We start from the raw sequence: 24,739 nt of genomic DNA on the forward strand, positions 1-24,739 counted from the left end.
TTAAATTATGTGATATTTAATTGCTTAAAACGCAAGTCATAACTTCTAAAAGTAGAGGTCTGTTCCCAGAATCGTACCTCAGACCCACAAACAGGAAACATCCATCTTAGCCACCTTAGCTATCACAGCTTATCAAAAACTCTAATATCACTACTTGTTTTTCCAGCTGCCCCGAAGACTTCAAGCTGAACCCTGGTGCTGTAGAAGCAGTATGTGAACATCCTAAGGTTCCGAGTCGAATTCTCATCGGCTACAACAGAGGACTGGTAGTGCTCTGGGACCGCGTCACGTCCACGCCCACTCATACTATCGTGTGTAACCAACAATTGGAAAGCTTGTGCTGGAATGATGAAGGTAGGAATAAAATCTTTTTTTACTGCAAGCTTTGTTAAAGTCAATTTGAATAAAAATGGTTCCTTTTCGTTTTTATGGATTTATAAAATCACAGTTTCACTTAGGGCCTGTTCCACAAGTTCCAGATAAACTTTATCTAATTAATAAAGACGTTATGATAGTTTTTTGTGTTGGAAATCTGTCAAAACGACAAATTTATTGGTTAGATAAAGTATCTTAAAAAACTTACTGTATGTGTAAAAAATAAGGAACATGCCTAAGGAACTCTACCTTATGCTTGTTTTGACACTTGACCAGCTTTTCATTTGTACCTATTTCTGTTATAGGAGAACACTTCACATCATCACACAACGACGGCTCGTACGTCACATGGGAGGTCGCGAGTACGGCCAGTGATAGACCGCTAAAGGAACCAGTTACGCCATATGGACCCTACCCCTGCAAGTCCATTACTAAGATTCTTAACAGAACTAGTGTGGATGGCGAAGAGATCACCATATATGCAGGTAAGCCTATGAATAGTGTGAAGGTTTTTCTTCCAAAGTTTGATCATTAAGGACAAGTAAGGAACCGTCTCTGATCCGCTTGGCTTCATTTCACAGGCACCCTTAACATATGCTTAACCTTGATTATGCACAGTTTTATGAACGATATATTAAGTTAGTAATTAATTTGCCTTCTGGTTTGAATGGCTGGATAAAAAATAATGATCTAACTGTCCTTTTCAGGTGGCATGCCAAGATCACCTTATTCAGACAAATATACAGTCACAGTACAGCAGGGAGAAAAACATGTTGCGTTCGATTTTACGAGCCGTGTAAGTATATTGGAAATTATCACAAATAGATAACAATAATAGTACTATTATTCGCTTCTACACAATCTCAACTACCTACCTTTTTGACACTGTTTGGCAAAACAGGATAGCATTATTTTTAGACCTGTCTATATAGTTCAGAAATTGACTGATTTGTTTGTACACAATCTCTTAATTAATAAATTAACAGGTCAAAAAGTTATGCCATCCTTTTTGGCGGGGAACAATGTGAAAAAGATAGCACTATGGTTAACATAGCACTATGGTAAATTATTTTGGCGATTCAAAAGCACTTGTAAAAGTTTACTTGAATAAAAATCTATTCTATTCTATGTTGGAGGAACTGGCACTGCAATTGATCCTTTAACCATTTTGTTGACCAAAACTGTATATTCATGCGCTTGAATCATCATCATCATCATCATCAGCCTGTGGAAATGCACTGCTGAACATAGGCCTTCCCTAAAGAGTGCCACCACACCCGGTCCTCAGCCTTCCTCATCCAGCCACTTCCCGCCAGCCGCTTAATATCATCGGTCCATCGTGCGCTTGAATGCAATCACCAAATAGCAGGTGATGATGCAGCCTAAGGTAAAGCGCGCCTGGCTAAATGCTGCATTTTTTCTTTTTTGAAGGTCCCTATATTGTAGCTGGTGGAAAAATGGAAGCAGCAGAATGAATGGAAAAGCATTTCATATTAGAAACGAGGAAGTGAAAACTTTTATTAAATTATGTTAATCAAAGCCTCTTCGTTTTAGGTAATCGATTTGTTCACAACAACGCCCGTCCCACCCGACGGGGTGCCGCTGCAAGAAGAAAGACCAGACACGCCCGCTCAGATACAGATGCAAACCGTCAACCAAGTTGCAGCTGCTTTGGTTAGTTCTATTTTCTAAAGGAAAAAAAGCGCCAACACACATTAAAAAAACCGGCCAAGTGCGAGTCAGACTCTGCACTGAAAGTTCCGTACTCGGGTATTTTTTCCAACATTTTGCACGATAAATCAAAAACTATTATGCATAAAAGTAAATAGAAATCTGTTTCAGAATGTACAGGTAAAGCCCTTACATATAATACTCCACTTGGTATATTTATCTTACTTTGAATATTGAAATTTAATTAAATTTTTTGTTACATGATATACCTGCCAAATGTCATGATTCTAGGTCAACGGGAAGTACCCTATAGGTTTCTTGACAGACACGACGGACAGACTGACAGCAAAGTGATCCTATAAGGGTTCCGTTTTTCCTTTTGACGGACGTACTTTGCCTTTGTAATAAGGTATTGTCGAGCGAGTGGTGTAAAAAGTCTTTCTATCCTGTTCTCAGGTAGTGTTAGTTGAAGAAGAACTTGTGGTCATTGACCTTTGTGACGAGAAATGGCGTCCTCTGCGGTTGCCGTACTTAGTGTCGGTGCACGCATGCGCAGTCACCACCGCGACATTGGTTGACAATGTTGCTGATAATGTCTACGACAATATTGTTGCTGCAGGTACGTGAATCCTACATATTTCTGCGTTTTAGACATCACCTGCAGTCTAATTCCTCTTCATATTTTTCTTATACCTAAAAGGTTGCCTGGTAGATATTGCTAATAAGCGATAAGGCTGCCTTTTGTATCCTACTTTTGATTGTGTTTCCTGTTCTTGACTTGTTATTTTCTTTCTTATGATGGTTCTCTAAACTAAATGATGCACTCGACTTCGTCCACGTGGATTTAGATTTTTAAAATCCCGCTTTGATTTTCCGGTATGAAAAAATTGCTCCGATACGTTGCTCCATTGTGGTGTGAATGAAGGACAAACGAATAAACCAACAAACAAACACACTTTCGCATTTTTAATGTGGATAATGAATAGTTATGTGGCTAATTCAGTTGTACCTGCACAATCGCTATAAAAATTAGCTCTATTGTTAATGTAAGATTCTATATTGGACTTGAAAAATTTATTAGCCCCTTCATTGTTGTTGTATGTTTGTATGTTGTTGAACTAGAATAAAATTACTTCCTATAGGCAACAAGCAAACCGAGAATGTATACTCGGAGAGCCCGTGGCCGATCTCCGGCGGTATCGTGGAGAGTCCGGAGCCGTCGGAGCGGCAGATACTGCTGACAGGCCACGAGGACGGCTCCGTGCGCTTCTGGGACGTCACCGGCGTGGTTATGACTCCGCTCTATAAATACACCACTGCTACGCTTTTCAGGTTCGATTTCTACTCAATTACTATTACTATAGAGTTAACTTTTATAAGTTGTAGTACAACTTTTATCAGTTGTAGTACTGTACAGCAGGCATCTCATTTTGTAATGGCGCCAAAATAACTCAGCCAATCATAGCGCGCGTTTGTCCGCTATTGGTTGTTGCCTATGCGCTGTTTTGAACGCGTGAATTATGAGCGAGATAGCATGAGTCTGTTGTTCTTGTGTATAAATCTTAACACAAAGCGATAAGGTCTTTATTTCGCTGGCGTACATTCGGTGTTAGGTTGTGCTTTTCGGCGCAAACGAATTTGGCCAATACAAATAAGCAAACCGAAAAAGTATACTCTTAAAGCCCGTGGTCGATCTCCGGCGGTATCGTGGAGAGTCCGGAGACGTCAGAACGGCTTATACTGCCGACTAGTGATGGGTTGTGTGTTACTGATCAACAACTGTGCATTTTAGCCCATAGCGTAAAAGTTTTAGGCAGTCAGTCGTGCTTCCGAATGTCTAAAACTGTCGAACTTAGGTGCTAAATGGTGAGAGGTACCCTTCCGAAGTCAAGGAAAGAAACAGAATACACCTTATAAATTAAAACTAAACAAAATTGAAACCCTCAATTTGTTGGAAATTACTTAAGAACAAAACTAAACTAATCGGTGGATCGAAGATTATTAACTTTTAACATTCTACAGAGCTTGTAACTGAGTTATGCCAAATACGAATACATGTACCATATTGTCCAAAATCTGTTTTAAGAAAAAAAAAAACATTATCTTCATGCCCATAAAATAACCATAGACTCCATAGACTTTTCTATTAATTTGCCAAAAACATAATTGTTTTCCATACAAGAACCTTGACTTTGCTGGCGTTTGTGTTGTTGAAAACACGTGTTAGTGAGGTTTTGCGTAATTTTAACTGTTGTGTCAATTTATTAGTTGGTGTCTGGACGTGAGTATTTAGATTAAGTGTTGGTGAAGGGAGAAAACCGAGTATGGAGGTCGATCCTCCGCCTAAACCTCCTGATCCGGGTGAAAATGTAACCGTCATGTCAGACCCCATTGATAGCCCGCAGTCCATATCTATGGACTCAGAATCAACCCATCGTGGTACTAAACGAGCAATCCCGATAATTGATAACGATCAAGTTCCATCGTCCATTAAAAAAACTGTAATAGGGCCAAGCTCGACAGCCCCTTCAATGCAATCCGTTTACCTCCATCCTTCACTCTCAGACTCCCCAAAAAAATATACAAAAGATGATAAAGGTCCTTTCGTAGTGTACGTATCCCGTGAAGTGTCCGACCCTTCAGCCGGCGCTTCTATGAGAGCGATCAAATTCGGCCAGTTCCTTCACAAGAACAAAATAAGGTCAGTTCTTAACGACGGCGTGAAGAATGTTGGTAGAAACAAAGTTTCAGTTGAATTTGCAAGTGGTCAAGCGGCTAATGAATTCTTAGAAAACCCTATACTTACCATATCCAAGCACATTGCATATATACCCACATTTAACATCACTCGCATGGGATTAGTCCGAGGTGTACCTGTAGACTGGCATCTGGACGAGTTTATTGACTCTGTGGAGCTCCCTGTAGGCTGCGGGGAGATCCTTAAAGCCCGACGCTTAAATCGCAAGAACATATTAGACAATGTTATGACCTGGGTTCCAACCCAATCTATTGTTTTAACATTTAGAGGACAAACTCTCCCTCCTAGAATTTTCTCCTATCATACATCTCTTCCCGTGGAAACCTACCGTCTCCCCACCATCCAATGTTTAAATTGCTGCCGGTTTGGTCACATAAAAACTCAATGCAGATCGAAACCTCGTTGCTTTAAATGCTCCCAACCTCATTCAGGTGAAACTTGTGAAGTACTTATTGAGAATGCAACTTGCTTACTCTGCGGTGGTAAACACATGGCTACAAATAAGAGCTGCCCTGAACACTCTCGGCAGCAATCTATAAAACTTGTCATGTCCGATGAAAATTTGTCATATCAAGATGCCTCCTCCCGCTTCCCTCCCGTTCGCCGCTCATATGCAGATATGGCTAAAGAAATGTTTACCGCTCCTGCATACTCTCCCATTTTTAATCCTGCTAGACCTCGTCCTACACAAGCCCCGTCCAAATCTTACAAACAAACTGTCACCCGCTCCCCTCGCCCCAGACCCCAACCTGCAAAGGGGTACGATAGGCAAGCCCATCAGGACATCATCCACAACTTTCCTTCTTCCACACCTAATGGTTGCGCTCTGAATGCAGAACGCGATCACTCCTATGCTCTACAACCCAATGATAATAATATATCTCTACTTACCAAATCCCTTACCAATATCCTGGAAAAGATAAACCAAAACCCTCCACCGTCCAACGTTGCTGAAATTATCATCAAAATCGCTTCTGTCTTAAATAATGGCTTCCCTGGAGATACTCCAATGGAATAGCCAAAGTGTACGAAGAAAAAAACATGAACTTATTCATCTTCTTAATAAACATAAGCCCGCTGTCGCTGCCATCTCTGAGACATGGCTCCTGCCGGACTCTCGTTTCAGGGTGTCAGGCTTTGCCTGCCTGAGGGATGACAGGGATGACGGATATGCAGGTAGTGCTATTCTTGTTAGGCGCTCCCTTGCATACTCCTCTATTTCCCTCCCGCCTCACTCTCATCAGCTCAATGCTGTTGCTGTGAGAGCCCTTGATGTCTCCTTTCTTTCACTCTATATTCCACATCCTCATTCCTCTCTTATCCCTGACTTAAAATCTATTCTCTCCTCTCTCCCCCCCCCGGTACTCGTGATGGGTGATTTTAACTCTCATCACACGTCCTGGGGTTCCCATTCCTGTGACGGATTTTCCACTCTCTTGCTGGATGTTTTTGATGAATTAAATATTTGCATTCTTAACGATGGCTCTCCAACAAGAAGAGTGTATCCTTATCAAAATCCTAAAACTGCTGTCGATCTATCTCTTTGCTCTCCCTCTTTGGCTTCTCTTACCTCCTGGAAAACCCTCCCAAGTACCCACGGTAGTGACCACTTCCCTATTTTACTCAACATAGCCCAAAAATCCATTCCACAGTATAATCCTAATCCCCTTCTTAAACACAAACTTAACAAGGCCAACTGGTCTGCTTTTGCGGAATCAGTTGACCTTCTTATTGATAACTTATCAGATGAAGACAGTACAGTTCTTTACTACGATAACTTTGTCAAAATTTTGAAAGATTCAGCCGACCTCCATATACCACTCAAAACTACTAAACGTGATTTTATGGCATCTCCTCCCTGGTGGGATGAGGAATGCACCAACCTAATAAAAAAACGTAAAGATGCAGAAATTTCCTACACGATGTTAATGTCCCGTGAAAACTTTTTGGAATACCAGCGCACCGATGCCAAATTCAAGAGATCGGTATCAAAAAAGAAAAAGCGAGGTTGGATTACTTTCTGCGAGTCTCTGGATCCCCGATCCCCATCTACCTTGGTATGGGATAGAATGAAAAGATACCGGCAATCTGTCTCCTCTAGTGACCCAACTTCCAATAACGCATCTGTTTGGTTAGATGCTTTTGCTGACAAACTTGCTCCACCATTTGTTCCATGCGAATATTCCTGTCCTCATCTAACTACACTTACTTCCTCAGACACTATGGATGCCCCATTCAGTTTCTTGGAGTTGCAGTGTGTTCTCTCGGACCTTAAAGACTCAACTCCAGGGGAAGATGGTATCCCATATTCCTTTATTGTAAAACTTAACAATAAAGCGAAACACTGCTTTCTTAACATGATAAACAGGTTTCTAGAATCAGGAATCATCCCGGGACCTTGGAAAACGCAAGTAATAATCCCCATTAGGAAACCTGGTAAAGATCCTTCTGACCCAAATGCTTACCGCCCGATTGCCCTATCTTCAACTTTGGCCAAAATTATGGAGCACTTGATTAAAAACCGCTTGGAATGGATAATGGAAAGCAGAGGCTTAATTGCCAAGTCTCAATTTGGCTTTAGAAAGGGCCTTGGTACAATGGACAGCCTTGGAGTTCTTTCAACAGACATTCGAATAGCCCTAGCTAAAGGAGAGTACCTTGTGGGTGTATTCCTAGATATTGCAGCAGCATATGATAACGTTCTTCTCCCGGTACTCAGGCAGAAACTGCAACAGCTGAGCATCCCACCGAGACTAACTCAAATAATATGCAATCTTCTCTCATCTAGAACCATTCTGGTGAGAACTAAATCCCTAAATCTTCCCCCCAGAATGGTCTGGAAAGGTCTCCCTCAAGGTTCTGTTCTGAGCCCACTGCTCTACAATATTTACACCTATGATCTTGAAATGTCTGTTGAAAGTTTTTGTAACATCCTGCAATATGCAGATGACATAGCTTTGTACGCCAGCTCCAACTCCATGGACGAAATTTCTACCTGTTTGAACTCTGCTTTGTATTATCTAGGCCAGTGGTTGTCAGATCATGGGCTTACACTGTCAATCGATAAGTGCAAGGCAGTCATCTTCACAAGAAGAAGACAAATTCCAATACCCAATATTATCTTTGAGGATCAACACATTTCTCTTGCATGCAAAACCAAATTTCTTGGCGTGGTTCTAGACTCCAGGCTGAACGGTGTAGCTCACTCCGACTATGTTACCCGTAAATGTGAAAGCAATATTAATATCCTGCGAGCCTTGTCAGGGGTATGGTGGGGTGCCCACCCTTACACCCAAAAGTTATTATATAACGCCATAATCCGTAGTCATATGGACTATGGATTATTTATTTTAGACCCTATAAATAAGTCGGCTTCAGAAAAATTAAATAAAATTCAATATAAATGCCTAAGGCTCATTCTTGGGGCCATGAAATCTTCTCCCACCAATGTATTGCAAGTTGAATGTGTTGACCCTCCTAGACTTCTACGGGCTCAATATCTCAGTGATCGCTTTATCTGTAAAGTATTACAACTCTCTTCCCATCCTTTATTGGACAAGCTTCATAAGCTTTCCTCCGTCTTAAGGCCAAACCATACCCGTCCATGCCTTTTAAAAAGTTTTGTCAAATATACTCAACTGCCACATCCACTCTACTCTTCTCCCAAACTCCCCTTGTTCTCCTCCTCATTTGCAGGGTTAACATATAACCCCTCGATTGCCAGTCTAGGTCTTCATAAAGACACAAGTGAGGCAAATGCAAAATTTAATGAAATACTTCAAAACAACTGGTCCGATTCCTTAGCAATATATACAGATGCCTCCAAGTTATCCAACAATGGTTGTGTTGGTGCTGCCTGCTGGATTCCAAAATACAAGATAGTCCTTCAATACAAATGCCCCCCTGAAACATCGGTATTTACAGGAGAGTCTATTGCTATATTAGAAGCTACCCTTTTTATAGAGTCCCATAACGTACAACAGTCAATTATACTGACCGACTCTTTAAGTTGCCTGCAAGCACTTAAAGGAAATCCCTTCCGTAGTAAAGCTCTGATCTCCATCATCTTTAAAATCAAAGAAACTCTATACTCCTGTCATCAAAAAGGTCTCTCTGTTACATTGGCATGGATCCCAGGTCACTCTGGTATAAAAGGTAATGAGAGTGCAGACTCCTATGCAAAGCTCGCCACTGAATCAGGTTCTCTAACATATTTTAAGAATCACTCCCAGGATCTGCGAGCTCTTGCAAAAACTGACCTTATTAATTCTTGGAACACATTGTGGATTGAATCAAAATCGGTTAAAGGTAAATATTATGCTTCTTTGCAATCTGAAATTCCTCGAAGACCGTGGTTCTTTTTTCATCAAAATATGGTTCGTTGGGTTGCTTCAACTATCACCCGGTTACGTATTGGGCATTCTTGCACTCCAGTCCATTTGGCCAAACTGAGAATTAGAGATCACTCTTTGTGCGAATGCGGTTTGGATGAAGGGTCACCCTCCCATATCCTCTTTTCCTGTCCAAGACTTGTATATAAACTTTATGATGTTCTCCCTACTAAGATCCCTCGCCCCCTAAGTGTTGAATGTCTCTTAATGTTTGTGTTTAGTCCCTATGTAAAATTTTTGTGTAAATATATTAAGTCTAACAAAATAAAATTGTAAATTTGTTAATCTATTAAGTTTAAAATATTCTGTATATATTATTGTTTATGTAAGTACATGTACATAATATTTTTTTTTTGTGTTGTTGTAGGTTATTTACTAACATCATAACCCATCTAGTCCAGTTACCACAAATCGGACTGGGATTGTCCAGAAAAGACTTGGGTGTAAATAAACTGTTCAGCCTCCTTTGTGTTTTCTCCAAACAACGCGTCTTTGGCGAAGTGAATTGTGCTGTGTGGCACAACAAAAAGCCACTAAAATAAACAACAACAACAACTACAAGAACCTTAGTACCTTAGACCTAAGCTAGCGATGATAGGCTTGCATCGAATGTAGCTAACCGTTTCATCTTTTGCTTATTGCTTACTATATTCGAAGTGGCCTGAAAAGATCGACTGCGAGGTAAAATTATTGTTTTAATTCATTACAAAGAAACCATTTTCTCAGTGTGTTTAGATTAGTTGCATGGTAGGACCCGTAATATAGAGTCATCTAAGTTTTCAGTCATCAACATAACATATTTGGCCATCTTTAATTTATTAAACTGACAAAATTCTTTATTATAAGAGTAGATGTGATGCAAAAGAATGTGAAATCAATTTCAAATTGTAGTATAAAATTGTGGTCTTCGAACTACATAAGTCAAACGTTTAAAGTATCATTGCACAATAAAATACGTATAAAAAGCACACCGTACTATTTATTAAATATCAGTACAGTACCCGTCAGTAAATATATCGAGCTTTAGAAAGAGATAATCGGCATCGCAGAGCGTTGTCTCTATCATCGATGCTGACAAGTCGATAACAAAATTCAATTACAGTATCCGCGCCGGCAGAAAATATTGAACATCGACCTTAAGAAAGATATAGCGGTTTTGTAGAGCGTTGTCTTTGTCTTTGAGACCGACAAAACGTCGCATAGGTATGAGTGACAGAGACAACGCTCTACGAAACTGAAAGGCGAAATCGCTTTCTAAAGGTCGATATACAATATTTCCTGCTGGCTACTGAAATATGAGTGATAGTGACGCTGGCGATTATCTCTTTCTAAAGCTTGATATGTAGTATTTACTACCTACTGCAGTATTATTTGAAAGATAGGTATTAAAAGTGATTATTTGCATAAGTATTAATAAGTTTCGAAGGATTTGAGTCTCAGTAATGGTCTAATTGTTATAACAATAATATACTTGTATTCTGCAGTGGTGAAGAAATAGGCGAGAACAATGACAGCCAGAACGATGAAGAGGAATGGCCGCCCTTCCGCAGGATCGGTACCTTTGACCCTTACAGCGACGATCCAAGGCTCGCCGTCAAACGAGTAAGTTACATTTTAGAAGACTCTTTCAGTGATATCACAGAATATTTAATAGTACTTTCCAGGTACAAAGAGATCACTCCACAAAGACGTTTGAATAATTAGCGGTTCTTGTTAAACAAAGCACGAGTCGACAGCGCTGTGATCTAAAATTTAATAAATGCCTCTCTCTCTCCCTCTCCCTCTCCCCCTCCCAACCCCTTAACTCTCCCACCTCTCTTTATCTCTCTCACCCACTCTCTTCTCCTCTCTCTCTATCTCACACACACACACACACACACACACACACACACACACACACACACACACACACACACACGCACGCACGCACGCACGCACACACACACACACACACACACACACACACACACACACACACACACATACAGATGAGAGATAGTAAAACGACTGCCGTCGAAGGGACACTGCTCTGTATTCTATTTATATGTATATTATTTCTCAAGTCACATGATCCAGTAAGCACTGTTTAGTTACATCTATTTTAAAACGATGAAAAATAAAGATGGCGGCCTCTAAACAGTTGTTGTGTTTGGCGGCAATTTTACGGCGTAAAACGAAAGCACAAGAGAAAGTAACGCGAACGTACTTCGGTCCGAAAAATGATGTGAAGGACTCTCATGTGACATGCCTACAGAAGTTTCACTTCACAAACAAAACTTCCTTTGTAGGTTCTGCTGTGCCCCTTATCCGGTATGCTGACCATTGGCGGAGCGGCCGGCCACATCGTGATCGCAAGCTTGAAGACATCGCCCAGTACTGCGGAAGTGAAGGTAAATTGTAACTCCCTCATATAATTTGACTTGGGAACATTAATCAAGTCAAAACAATTATACGTTTAAAACAAACACTTATTATGTTGTCATCATCATTATGAAGCGATAGACTAGTTTTTTTAACTATGTGCCCTGGGTATTGCCATTTCAGCTTTGCAACCCATTAAGCTATTTCGGTTACTCTAGTTCTATGGATATCCTCATTTCTGATGATCATGTGGACAAATTCCTGAGCTTTCTTATGAGGCTCATGTATCATATATGTCATCATATTGTAGTGTGGTTTTTTTAGTAAAATTATTGTTTCCAGTCAATTCCTGTGAACATCGTGTCAGATCGCGACGGGTTCGTGTGGAAGGGGCACGACCAACTGACGCTGCGTTCCGGTGCTCTCACATTCCCTGCAGGCTATCAGGTAAAACTTCTACTCTTTTTTATAAATGTGATATTTCCTCTAATAGATTATTAGTATAGAACTACCTACTACAGGTAGTACTTTTAGTATAAGAGCGGGTGCGCACTCATTCGACGCGAATCTGTGATAATACGGATAGAAAAACTCGGACCGGATTCGGATATTGCTTACGCGCTAATCTGATCCAAATCCAAGCTATTCAGTGGACATCTTTGACATATCTACGTCATATGTCCGATTTGAATCCGAGGCACATCCGAGATATTCTCACGGATGACTGAAGTCGGATCCAGTGCGTAAAACAAACAAATAGTTCTATAACTACTTCGGAACGTATTTTCACGGACTCGGATCGGACGAGTGCGTAACCACCCTAAGAATAAGGCTTTACTTAAACACTGGTAGAGTTCCATAGTCATAAAAAACAAAGCGAGATGGTGCGCCTGATAAAATTATCCGGAAACTGTGTACAGAATCTCAATTTTTATTGCTTTGAATATATATATTACCATTTTTAAGATGGATAGATATTACAAAGTAAAATAATGTACTTTATCTTCACTAAATAATGCACTTTGTATAGAGTTAATCTGCTGTGATCAGTGCATTGAATGAAGTTGATTATCCTGTCTCGCAGGCCAGCGCAGTAGGCCAGCTATCGCCGCCGGCGGCAGTGACGGCACTCGCGGCGCAGTGGGAGTGGGGTGTAGTGTGCGTGGGTACCGCCCACGGCTTAGCGCTGCTCGACGCGCTGCGCGTGGCGCCCATCACTCACAAGTGCACGCTCAACCCACACGGTGAGATACCTACCATCTAACTTTCTATCATCTAGCTAGATGGCGCTGCGCTTAGTTCACTCTCGAAATATGCTTCGTAATACAAGGGCAGAAATTAACCAGTATTATCTAGTATTGTTTGGTCGGCGTAGGGTCGTACCTTTTCAAGATAACTGATTGCCAAGAGACAGTTCTGAAGAGTGAAGATACAAGTGTCCGTTGAATTTGTTTCATGAATGTGAAGGCCAAGAGACCAAAATCTGAACTATAAATTTTGAAGTCATCGCCGCGTACCCTTTCCACCAAAAAAAAAATAAGTTTGCTACTTCTGTTTGCTTATAAAACATTTTTGTTTTCGTAGATCATTCCGGTGCTGGCGATACGCCGATTTCAAGAAGAAAATCCTTCAAAAAGTCCCTCAGGGAATCGTTCAGAAGACTGCGGAAGGGCAGATCACAACGGCGTCAAACCACCACTTCAGCTAGTCCCACGTCACCAACACAAGTAAAACATCCAATGTTCATACTATCACACTATGATATTATAAAGGCGAAAGTTTGTGTGTATGTATGTGTGTGTGTATAATGAATTTACCATGACGTCACGTGAAAGACGTATTTCAAAGATTTTGACCAAAGAATAAGTTGGTAATCTAGGGGTGTTTATATAAATGCTGAAAGAAAACAAAATACTTTAATAGAAAACACTACTAGAAAGTAATTTACATACATAACATGTTTTCATTACTTGCAGCCAGCCAAAAGAGTAGTGGAGAAAATAAGTGAAGCAGATGCAGAGGTGAAGCCCGTAGAACGCGCCGTGGAGGCGAGACCGACGGACGATGCGTTCGGCTCGATGGTCCGGTGCCTTTACTTCGCCAGAACCTTCCTTATCAGCAGTAAGTCTGCGTATTACTACTGAATTTTGTAGCCAGCAAAAAGAGTAGTCTTCTGGTAATAGTAGTAACAGTAAAAGAGTAGTTTTAAGTGAAGCAACGTGAAAAAGGCTATATTTTCAAGCAATACTAAAATTTTACCATCACAGAAAAGACTTTCCCACTGTCGAATAGATCTTTGAAATAAAGGAGGATTAGTTACAAAGAGAGATTTACAAAAACATTTTTGACAATCATTTACAAAACTACTGGACGGATTTGGCTGTTTGGAATGGATATTATACCCTGGATTAACACATAGGATTAACACATTTATCCCGGAAAATCAATGAGTTCGCACGGGATTTTTAAAAGAACCTATATCCACTAAATAGCCTATTAAAAATATGATTATTGTTGCAGCACAAACATCGACGCCGACGTTATGGGCGGGCACGAACAATGGAACCGTATATGCGTTCACGATAAACGTTCCCAACACCAACAAACGGAAAGAAGATCCGGTGAGTATTTGGCTAGCCAAATATAATCAGACTAAAAAAATATTTTTGACAAGAAACCCGTAAAGTTGCCAGCTTATCGGTATTTTATAGGAGGTGGACGAACCACATGGATTGAGCTTTTTAAAATACCCGGGGATCTCTGTACTAAAGATTCAGTTAAACAGACAGGCCGTAACAGCACACTTTCGCATTCATAACATAACGGTTAACTGATGCTTTGATTGCAGGTGACGTGTCAACTAGCGAAGGAAATCCAACTTAAACACCGAGCGCCCGTAATAGGCATCACAGTACTGGACGGCGCCGCTGTTCCCCTGCCAGACCCGTTGGAGGTAGTTTTACTAAAAATTTCATTATAATAATATTTAATTTTTTTTTATAATGCCTAACTTTTAATTTATCAGACAAATTCTACTTTAGTATGTAACCTTAGTACGAGTTCTTGTTCTTTTCGTAAACGAAATCTGATATCGAGTAGGTCATGCATTTACAACCTACGCAGCCTAATTTACATCACACCTCAGGTTGAACGCGGCGTGTCTCCACTGCCAGAGAGCGGCACGCACCGCGTAGTGATCACATCAGAGGAGCAGTTCAAAGTGTTCACTCTGCCGGCGCTCAAGCCGCACCACAAGTACAAGCTGACTGCGCACGAGGGTGCTAGGGTATGTGTCTTATGTGTCTATACTGTCTTTGGTTGAACCTTTTTTTTTTTCTTCTCTCGTTTGGCTTTACAAAGATTAGCTAATGTCAAGTTTGTAGTTATTTACAAGTTAGGGAAACTATACAAGTATGGACTTCGTCTGTGCCGGCGCTCGCCGACACACGCGCGGCGTCCCCTTAGAGCGCTTCCCAGTCAGTTCCACCACCAAAAAACACCAGTGAAACACAAAAACTGGCCACTCTTAACAAAAAAACACTCCAAAAGGCACAACACGCGCACCAGCAACGTGTGTATACTGTGGTTTAGAAAAATCTGACCTTACTCTTTGTCTCCGTTATAAAACTTTTACGATCACATCTTTGACTTGGGGGCCTACTGCTGTAGTTTGACGGCTTCAGTGTGATGATCGCTATCACTTCTGCTGATTTATTACTAGACACTTTCTCGCTATAGGCTAAAATATGTTGTTGCACCGAAAATACTTTAAATTCAGCCAATCACAACAAGTGAAATTGTAAGCTTTGCTTGCGCACTTGACCAGCTGGATTTTCTCCTTTTTTAACGTGTAATGAAACTTTGTTCAGGTGCGACGCACAGCGTTCGCGTGGTTCGAATGCGGCGGAAACGGCGCGGAAAGACATCGGGAATGGTGCTTGCTCTGTCTCACGAATCTGGGAGACTGCCTCGTGCTGTCACCCGACTTGCGTCGGCAGCTCAACGCGGCTGCCGTGCGCAAGGAGGACATCAAGTGAGTATTTTAACGTTTAAACTACCGTAAGTGATTTCCATTATAAGTATAGGTTGTTACGGCTCTACTCAAGTATTTAGTCGATGTAAGCCTGACTAGTTTCTGGGGTCCTCTTTTATAGGATAGGGATATTTTCAAGTAAGCAAAATTAAATGTAAAATATTCTTTATTGTGCACCAAATTACATAAAAATGTATAACAAAATAGATTATTATTTTGTATAATAGGCGGCGTAGTATTGTATTCTTTTAAATAATGTTTGCGTCATAGATTTGTTTGAGATTGGTTGGCCACTCAAAATTGTTAACGCCCACTGAGTTTTTTGTCTTAGTCATTTATATGAGATTACATAACAGAGAAAGGCCTATGTTAACTTATGTCCGTGGATAGAGTATAACCTTCGGCTTCGATATGATTTCGGCTCTTTTTGGCTGAAGATGGGTGAAGCTGTAGATTGGGTCCGACACTACATCAAATGCAAGCCAATCTACAGTTCAAAACCCTTTTATTCATTTGGAAATGTTGTTTATTGCAGTGGCATTTCAAGCCTGTGCTTCTCGAAACGTGGCGAAGCTCTCTACTTACACTCATCTTCAGAACTGCAGAGGATTACACTTTCTGCTACCAAGGTTGGTACATTGTTTTTTTTATTTACTATTTGCATAAGCCTGACCATATCATACCTGATGGAAAGAGATTATCTGGCCGAAGAAGCAGAGAAGAAAAGAAGCAGGAGAAGAAGGGACTCGTTTGCCTAAAAGATGCCCATGCACTTTTATTTTAAAGATACCCAGATTTGAATTAATGGAAAATAGATCGTGGAATAGTATTTCAAACCATAGACATGCGTATGAGGAATGATGACGCAAAACGTTTGAAAGAAAGAAAATGAATTTATTTGTTGTTGGTTCCACAGATAAAAACAGCATAGAAATGTACGCTCAGCATAATGTCTTGCATCATAAGCGTCAACACGCATAAAATGCAAGACGATGATTTTCACGTGTGATCCAGGTGATGTCACACGTTTCGTGCATGTACCTAGATGGAAAGTCGTCGACATAAAGTTGCAAACTCGGTAAGATCGAAAATTTCCTGAGAACACTCTCCGAAATACCCGTATTTGTTCCAGGTGACCATTGCTCAATGCCACGTGCTGCTGTCGCCGTGGGCGGCGGCGCTGCGCGGCGCGCGCGACGACGCGCCGCTCACCAACGGAGAACACAGAGTGGGTAAACATTTGTATACACAAGGGTAATCTCACGCGGTACTCAAGGTATTCTAGAGCACACTCGTAGTCGTAGCCAATACAATACATACACTATAGTACACTTGTCTAAGGTAAGATTTTTTTTAAAAAATTTAAAACCAAAGACGCTCGTCTTTTTAGTTTTTATCTCCTTTCTGGAGCAGGCTTACATAATCATGCAGATATCCGTGTGCCTCACGGTGCATGATCACAGTGCTGAGTTGTTGCGTATCTTGTGCGACTGGTGCTCGAACTCCTTAGCTTACCGAAGCTTTCTTCCGAGGCGTCAGGAACATAGTTGTACACTGAACCTTTCTTATGAACGACCCCGTCCAGCAGGGCGCACCGAAGAGCCTCATACAGCTGTCACTCCCACGACATATCATGGAGATCTTCCTCCGCTAGTCCCCACGTTCACGTACCACTTTTCACGAGACATATTTCATGCAGAACCCTTTTATACAGGAAGAGCCGGCTGTAGCGGAAGCCGTGCATGATGTGACAGCAGCATCGGGCGACATCACCGTGGACTCTGTGCGCGACCACGCGGCCGAGGCGCCCGAACTAAACATTAACCTGCAGGTAATTGGTTGGCTATGACCACAGATTAAGGATAGTGTGTTACCTACCAGAGATTCGACGAAGCCATCTAGACAGCAATCGTGCGGTAAGAGAGCGACCCGGGACGGCCCCGGTAATTCCGGGACCTATATGGCAGAGTCATTATGATCGTCATTTCCCACGAGATCAAAGGCGTCGGAGTACACTCTCTCACTGAGTGTCTCTCGGTAAACTGCTATGAATGTATTTTTCAACCTTTCAGCTTTTTACGTTTATTTTCAAAACGGCTGTGACACACTGACGGACAGACTGATTCGACGAAACTATAAAGATTCCTTGTTTTACTATAAAACCCTAAACATGAGTATAGTTCTTATTTATTTAATTCTGATACAAGTTACACCTTGACTGTGATCTCACCTGGTGGTACCTAAGTGATGATGCAGACTAAGATGGAAGCGGGCTAACTTGGAAGTTTCCACCGCTTTCAGAACTCGCAAGTAAACACAAGTTCGATGGTGGTGAAGACGACGACGCGGACGACCGTGAACGAGAGCAGCGCGGACGGCGGCACCACCACTACCACCACCACCACCACCAACAATGTCGCCTCGGACAACAGTGAGTCATGACCACTCCTCGCCCCCAAACCTTGTTGACACTTAGGAAGTCGTCCTTTGACCAAGTTTTTTAAGCCACTTTTATCCCTCTCCTGCTCCCAAGTACCTTTTTTTATTTTTATTCAAAAAATATTTAAGGCTGTGGTCTGTGAGCAAAAATCAAATCAAAATCGTGTATTCAAAGTAGGTACTATTGTACACATTTTGATAGACAAAATTATTAGATTTGTAAGATGACATATTGGGGATAATTAATTACATAAACTAGAGCTACGAGGGTTCTAAACGCGCCCATGTCTAAGAAGAGCCCACAACAATCTCAGCTGGGTATTATTTTTATTAATAACACTTCACAAAATCAAACTATTCAAAAAATATTTTAGGTTGTGGGCCGTTAGCTGACACAAGCGCGCGCTGTAGGCCGCGACCGGCATAACGCTATACGCGGTCGACGAATGCTTATTTTGGAAATGCACTATAGCGTTGTGCGCGTCAAGTGTGTGAGAGTAACCATTTCCATAATAAGCAATTCGTCGGCCGCGTATAGATAGCCTCATGCCGGTCGCGGCTTACAGCGCGCGCTTGTATCCGTTCACGTACTAAAGATATTTCCAGAATCTGTTTTAGTAAAAAAAATCATTAAATGCATCCTGAAGTACATCTTAAAATTATTATTATTAATACTTACCTTGACCAAATGCTAACAGTTTACACAAAAATGTAATTGAAAAATATTTTATTTAAAAACATAACTTTTATTTCATTATAGTAGTTAAATTGAATAAATCATGAATGAAGCAAGTAAAGATTTAAAATTACCTACATACAAAAAGAGTACTTCAAATGCCCATATAGAAATGCTTGTATGCATTTTTCATTGAAGTAGCTTACATGCATGCATACATGCAAGTATTTTATGCGTGAGTGAGATTTGAGCTTTCAAGCTTTACGCTAAAAAATCTCACTTATGCTTTATTTTTAAATATTTTTGTTTTATAGATCGTTCACGGTCGAAATTAATAAAATCATTCTATCTATAATTGGTCGATAAGTTATTTGTGATAAATTGTACTAAGTAACTCATTTTTAATATTCGAACTGCTAGGATATGGAATGCCCTTCCGATATCAGTTTTCTCCTCTACTTTTACTATAGATACCTTCAACTCAAGAGTGAATAGGCATCTTCTAGCCGAGCGTGCTCCACCTTAGGCTGCCTCATCTTTTGCCAGGTGTAATTGCAGCCAAGCTTCTTTAAATTAAAATAAAAGTAACTTATCAACAGATCACAGATACATTGATTACTTAATTTCGACTGTAAAAAATAAGCTTCTTATAGATATATTTTTTATAACATTACCATAAAAAAATAACTATGAAACTGTCCAACTGGCTTTGAAGTTAAATCTATCCTTAAAACCTTCAGCAGATAAAACTGTAATGTAACCTTTTAAAAATCAATCTAAAAAATATTAAAATTGCATTAAAATTGGTTATAATAAAGTCACTTAATTTCCGTGATCCCCACAAAAATATCCATTCTATTTTTAATGCTTTTATAATGTTTACTAAGTGAATAAAAATGTTCGCCTACCCTACCTCGCTTGCACCTGCAGCACCGTATGATGGCACTTTATAACAAGGCTTTCAAATTAAAATCATGAAGATATATTATGGCAATATTTTTGTACGTAGGAGAATATACTTGTAACTTAATTTATTATTACTTTGTAACTATAATTTTTGTACATGAAAAATAAAAATAAATAAATACATACAGAATTTGTCTTTTTGCCCCCAATCTGTTTATGGTCGTTATTTTGTCGATTTTCATATTTTTTTATGGTATCTTGTCATAATGTTTATAAGTCAAAATTGTCGTCTGTCAATGCGACAATACAACGGGGTCTAACCATCATGCAGTGCCGCTGGTTTTACACACTATATACCATATTTTATTATGTTTTCGTTACATGTCCGTACGTTCTGTATGTTTGACGGGCGCTTTGTGTTTTGTTCGTAGTTATAGAGCACAGTCGCGAGGAGGGAGTCATCACTCGCATCGAGGTACCTCACACTTTGCTTTAATATCTATATACAGTGCCACCAACTTATCTGTTCAGCCTACAGCCGGGCGTTTCAAAACGTTATCGTTCGTATAAGGGTATTTTTCATTGATCTTACGTTGAAAAAGACATCTTATCGAACGATAACATACCGAATCGAGTGTTCTGAATCGCCCGGCTGATTCGCTAACTCAGTGTTTTACATTGTAAGATAGTCGCTGAGGTCATTTGACATTGATTTTTAATCCATTAAAGGATTTCTATGAAAAATTATTTTAGTATCACACAATGAAGCAGCAGCGCAATACAGCAATAAAAGCAAAGCAAGGAGCTCGTCGGCTATGATTAAGTGTCAGACACTGAGTCAGCGTATCGCCCGCAGGTGACAGCGTCGCTAGTCGAGAATTTGATATTGCTAATTTGAAAATTCAAGAAAACGGAATTAAAATACTTTCAACATTGTGAATATTCAATATAGCTTAACTATATTGCAATATTAGCTGATATCCCCGACATTGAAATGGTGGCTGACGCGGCTCTAGTTCCAAATTTGCCCACCTGAAGAGATAAGTTGGTGGCACTGTACTCGTTCCATGGTATTATTTTCTATTTGACGTTTGCTCGATCTTACAGTGAATTATCGCATTGTGACAATCGCAATCGTTCTACTAGCCTGAATTAAAAAAATTATAAAAATAGAATGCTACAGTTCATTGATATTAACATTTATAACAGTAAAGTACAATAATCCCGGTAGGTATCACATCAACCAAAGTGTCTAATAGAAAATAGTAAAATGGACGAAGTATATATCTTATTTCCATAAGGCATTAAGTCCTTATGCATGCTATCTCCCTTATTTCTTTTTAATCCTAAGCTTTCTACAGCGTTTTATATTTGCAAAAAACTTTGAATAATGCAATTCGTCTCAGTACTCTACTTTCATGTTTCATACAAAATTTTCCAAGAAAAAAAAAGATTTTATTGAAAAACTTATTACTTGAAATTGATTTTGGTTAAATTTTTAGAAAAATAAAGCACCATTTGTTATTTTTTAAGAAAACCTACTACCAATGCCAAATATTACTAACTGACTGAAAAGTTGTTTAGACTGAGACTGTGGTTGAGATTCATAGAGCGCACTTTGACTTTTGCTCAGATTTAAGACATGGTTAAAGAGAATATTGCTGGCATGAATCTGTCTCGTTTTAACTGAAACATCAGTCTGAGCAAAGTTAAAGTACGCTCTGTAAATCTTAATCTAAGAGCTGGGTACTGTGACGATTCGCTTTAACAAAATGTTTGACTAACGTGTTCTTTAACTACTGTGATAATTTTTCTTGAAAATTAACTAAAACTAATGTGTGCTCTACATAATAAAACTTCGCCGTGTTGTGACGTCCGCTCGTGTCCTCGTCAGAAAAATCATGCAAGGGTTAGTTAAAAAGAGTGTTAAAAAACCTGACGTACGTTAATCTGCCTAGATTCAATATTTTGCCTGTTCATGCTAAATGACATTACTTTAACGCTTGTATAATCACAATGGCAAACTCTAAACTTACGTAAACTTGAAAAGATACAAGACATTGTTAAAAAGAGATAGCGTAATATCGCTGGCAAAAATCTTAAACACATGGCATAGATCTGGCATAAACTAAAACTTGAGCAAAGTCAAAGTACACTCTACAGATCTGAGCCTAAGTGTATCTTTTCAACTTGCGTAAATTATTAAAATTATTGTTGTTATTTGAAATTTGAATACAAAGGCAGATGGCAGACGTAACTCCAGTGTTTTAGAAGTTCAGCGTAAGCCCGCACTGCAAATTTTCACCTCCCGATTTTTTCAGCAGAATTTCGTGACATATGGAATTGTATGGAGCCGCACGCACTTGTGAATAAATAGGCGCGAATTGTTTCATACAATTTCCATGTCATAAAAAATCGTGCGGTGAAATTTCGCAGTGTGGGCCTACTCTTAGTTTCAAGCTGGTTTCGCTTTTAAATGTCATAGCGGACGAACCAATAGAAACCCAACCGAAACACAAGCGGGCGTCACGCGCGGCGGAGAAGAGCGTGCGCTGGTATTCATAGTGCGGTCTGCCACAGACGGGCACCGTGACGGTGCCGGCCGGAACCGACCCCAAGCTGATCCTCGAGATGTTTGACCGCCAGCGCTCGCCGCTCGCCGTGCCCGTGCCGCCCGCCGAGTCCTAGCCTGCACGCCGTGCCCACCCCGCCGCGGCGATGTCGCCGGTATTACCCGTAGCATAACTCGCGCAATGATAGTTGAGGCGAAAACGCTACTCACACATGCGTACTATCTTAACAGGTTGCCGCAACATGTCGTAGTAGCATAATATTCTTTTACTCATCGAGAAAAACCTTTTTTTTAACAAAGTGAGCATTTGTGTGGATAAAGCCAGCCTAATAGTACCCAACTCCCAGAAGGGTTCCGAATTTTACAGTTATGTGTTCATCAGTTTATAACTACAATTGCCCAACTACTCATTCTATTCTGATGAAGTGTCGTTAGCTTTCCCTTGGCATCTCTATGAATGAAAAATTCAATATGGCGGATAACAGAAAAGTATGACACGAAAAACAATATACTTGAGGTAAATGGATCGAGGTTGTATCATAAAAAATAATTTAGATTCCGAAAAATATATTAAAATATATGTTATAATAAAATATAAACTGTTGCTCTGTGATGGAGTTTTTGAGAAGATTAGTCGGGTTTTCGTTTTTGAACTTTTTTTCAATAATCACTGGCTCACTGTGTTTACTTTTTTGTGCTGTTTTAAATTTAATTTTGTTTTTTTTTAATTGGTAAATATGCAAGACATATCGAGTATTTCAGTTCTGCGTATACGCAATGTATATATGCGTGTGCGCACGTTTAATACGAATACTTATGTACGGCAACTTTTCACGTGTTTTTTATTGGACTCGACTTTCATTGTGAGAGTTACAGGTATATCTTTTATATCTACTTCACACCGATATGACATTATTGTAAACTTTAGTGACCCACATATTTTAAATGTAATGTCGTTTTTCTACGCTCCACGAAGCTAGGTCTAGATTTTGTACAGTATCGAAATTGTATAATCACAATGCATCAATGTACTGTTTCTAAATGTAATTGTCTTCAACTTACAGTATACTAACAGTATACAATATACCTTCATAAGGGTGCCTGTCAACTGGCGCGGAGAGAGGTGTAGATGTCTTCAGTGGAACAATCAGATTATTGATGGCACGTTAAAATTATATCACTTCAATGTTTGCCGAACAATACTCCAGTGGATAGGCAACCTAAAAGTGCGTTTAAACCAATCTGGATATAAATGATATTTTTTATGTTATCAAAATTTAAAGGTTCCGGTCATGTAAGCTAACTTAATATCTAGCCGATTTAGAACGCAAGTTCTACTGAAAAGGCCCTACAGGAATCTGCAATTACTAGTTCCGCGTCAGTTGAAACCCGCCCTGAAGCCTGATTCCTCCAACGCTTATGTTGGTGGCGCGTCCAACCGAATAAAATAAAACAGACAAAAGAAACTACTAACAGCTAACGCTGCCAGAGTCGCAGTGTTTTTTTAATCTGATATTTCAAAGGTGACCTATATGCTAGCCGCATCGTTACAAACTAAGTTAAAAGCAAACTATAGTTAAATCTAAAACTATACCAATTTGAGAGAATCACTAACAAATTCATACCCTTTGATTGTCGAAATGTTTTAGCACACAATGAGTATTCATACGCGCAACCGACATCAGCGAAGGAGGAATTTAGACCTATTGTAAAGAATAACTAATTGGTTCTGTCAGTCATAACTTCATCTAAGATCGATTTGACGTTTAGGCAGAGTTGCGTACGTAAAGCAGATTTATAGATGCGTAGGTACATTGACTTTGCTCAAACTTGAGTTTCAGTTAAAACGAGACAGGTTTATCCTAGAGATATAATGCTGTCTCGTTTCAATTGTGTCATAAGTCTGAGCAAAGTCAAAGCTCACTCTATAGGTCTCAACTTAAGGGTATAATATATACTATTGTGACGAATTTCTTTAAACTGTGTTCAATATAAGTGAGTGAAACTTTGTTAGTTAGAATACGTGCATTATGTTTCCGCTATGTTTACTTTGCCATACTAAGGTCCTTGACAGATGGTCAAAAAATTAGCGTTCTTACAGTAATACTGCATCGTCCTTTCTAGTTATACTGACTTATTTGAAAATATATCAACAACAAGCAATTTAACATTTTGTATATTTAATCTGTATTTCTAAGGCCCGCTATTTTATAAGAACTAAATAAATGCATTTTATATTCTTTAGGTTAACCTTTAGCTTGGTTGAGTATTTAGCGTTTATAAATGAAGTACACTTTGAAACGCATGCTGATTGCTGGTGTCTTTTCTTATTTAATTAATTCTTTAAAAAAAAAATTTTGGTACTTAAAACTCTTTTGTTGATAAATATGAGTATTAATCAGCCAGTTTTAATTAAGTACAAAAACCGGAGCCATAACAGTTTTTAGCTAGCAATACTGCAATCAGATTGTAGATTGTTTTTTTTTTGTAAGTGAAAAAAGGTAAAAATATTATTGTAACAACTTAGTTTAAGTTGGAATTCTTTCAAACATTCTGC

General features: G+C 39.7%; 2 protein-coding genes and 1 long non-coding RNA gene across 8 annotated transcripts in view; 2 read left to right on the top strand and 1 right to left on the bottom strand.

The window, feature by feature from the left end:
- The window catches only part of LOC123871881 (lethal(2) giant larvae protein), a 53,184-nt gene extending 28,765 nt beyond the window's left edge, over window positions 1–24,419 (top strand). For 2 of the 5 annotated variants that reach the window (XM_045915904.1, XM_045915903.1), the window contains exons 5-26: window positions 167–354; window positions 681–860; window positions 1,083–1,171; window positions 1,930–2,049; window positions 2,503–2,665; window positions 3,189–3,378; window positions 10,680–10,797; window positions 11,484–11,585; window positions 11,899–12,003; window positions 12,641–12,800; window positions 13,141–13,283; window positions 13,533–13,677; window positions 14,077–14,177; window positions 14,405–14,509; window positions 14,702–14,842; window positions 15,426–15,589; window positions 16,125–16,218; window positions 16,722–16,817; window positions 17,304–17,420; window positions 17,891–18,020; window positions 20,042–20,085; window positions 22,191–24,419. In XM_045915904.1, coding sequence (XP_045771860.1) covers window positions 167–354; window positions 681–860; window positions 1,083–1,171; window positions 1,930–2,049; window positions 2,503–2,665; window positions 3,189–3,378; window positions 10,680–10,797; window positions 11,484–11,585; window positions 11,899–12,003; window positions 12,641–12,800; window positions 13,141–13,283; window positions 13,533–13,677; window positions 14,077–14,177; window positions 14,405–14,509; window positions 14,702–14,842; window positions 15,426–15,589; window positions 16,125–16,218; window positions 16,722–16,817; window positions 17,304–17,420; window positions 17,891–18,020; window positions 20,042–20,085; window positions 22,191–22,298 — 2,803 coding nt within the window. In that variant the 3' untranslated portion in view covers window positions 22,299–24,419. Of the gene's footprint in view, window positions 1–166; window positions 355–680; window positions 861–1,082; window positions 1,172–1,929; window positions 2,050–2,502; window positions 2,666–3,188; window positions 3,379–10,679; window positions 10,798–11,483; window positions 11,586–11,898; window positions 12,004–12,640; window positions 12,801–13,140; window positions 13,284–13,532; window positions 13,678–14,076; window positions 14,178–14,404; window positions 14,510–14,701; window positions 14,843–15,425; window positions 15,590–16,124; window positions 16,219–16,721; window positions 16,822–17,303; window positions 17,421–17,890; window positions 18,021–20,041; window positions 20,086–22,095 lie in introns of those variants that run through there. The other 3 variants (XM_045915905.1, XM_045915907.1, XR_006797362.1) reach the window with 3 other exon arrangements.
- Window positions 4,084–9,764, top strand: LOC123871899. 2 transcript variants are annotated; one of them, XR_006797367.1, is made up of 2 exons: window positions 4,084–4,327; window positions 9,563–9,764. XR_006797367.1 is itself a non-coding variant. In XM_045915944.1 (2 exons), the coding sequence occupies exon 2, from the start codon at window positions 4,701–4,703 to the stop codon at window positions 5,820–5,822; it is 1,122 nt and encodes a 373-aa protein (XP_045771900.1). In that variant the 5' UTR covers window positions 4,217–4,327; window positions 4,657–4,700; the 3' UTR covers window positions 5,823–7,557. The 2 variants fall into 2 exon arrangements, 1 of the variants encoding a protein (XP_045771900.1); XM_045915944.1 differs by lacking the exon at window positions 9,563–9,764 and adding an exon at window positions 4,657–7,557 and having other exon boundaries at window positions 4,217–4,327.
- On the bottom strand, window positions 9,544–24,267 carry LOC123871912. The gene is made up of 4 exons (XR_006797370.1): window positions 24,255–24,267; window positions 13,916–13,919; window positions 12,555–12,564; window positions 9,544–9,750 (listed from the first exon to the last, which is right to left on the bottom strand). It is a non-coding gene; the product is annotated as an uncharacterized LOC123871912 (long non-coding RNA).
- Window positions 24,420–24,739: the final 320 nt, after the last annotated feature.

The sequence above is a fragment of the Maniola jurtina genome, chromosome 14 (assembly GCF_905333055.1).
Source record: "Maniola jurtina chromosome 14, ilManJurt1.1, whole genome shotgun sequence".
Classification (NCBI taxonomy): Eukaryota; Metazoa; Arthropoda; class Insecta; order Lepidoptera; family Nymphalidae; genus Maniola; species Maniola jurtina.

What these genes read in the sequence shown, in the direction of transcription:
- LOC123871899 (XM_045915944.1), top strand. Translation starts at nt 4,701, where the DNA reads ATGAGAGCGATCAAATTCGGCCAGTTCCTTCACAAGAACAAAATAAGG.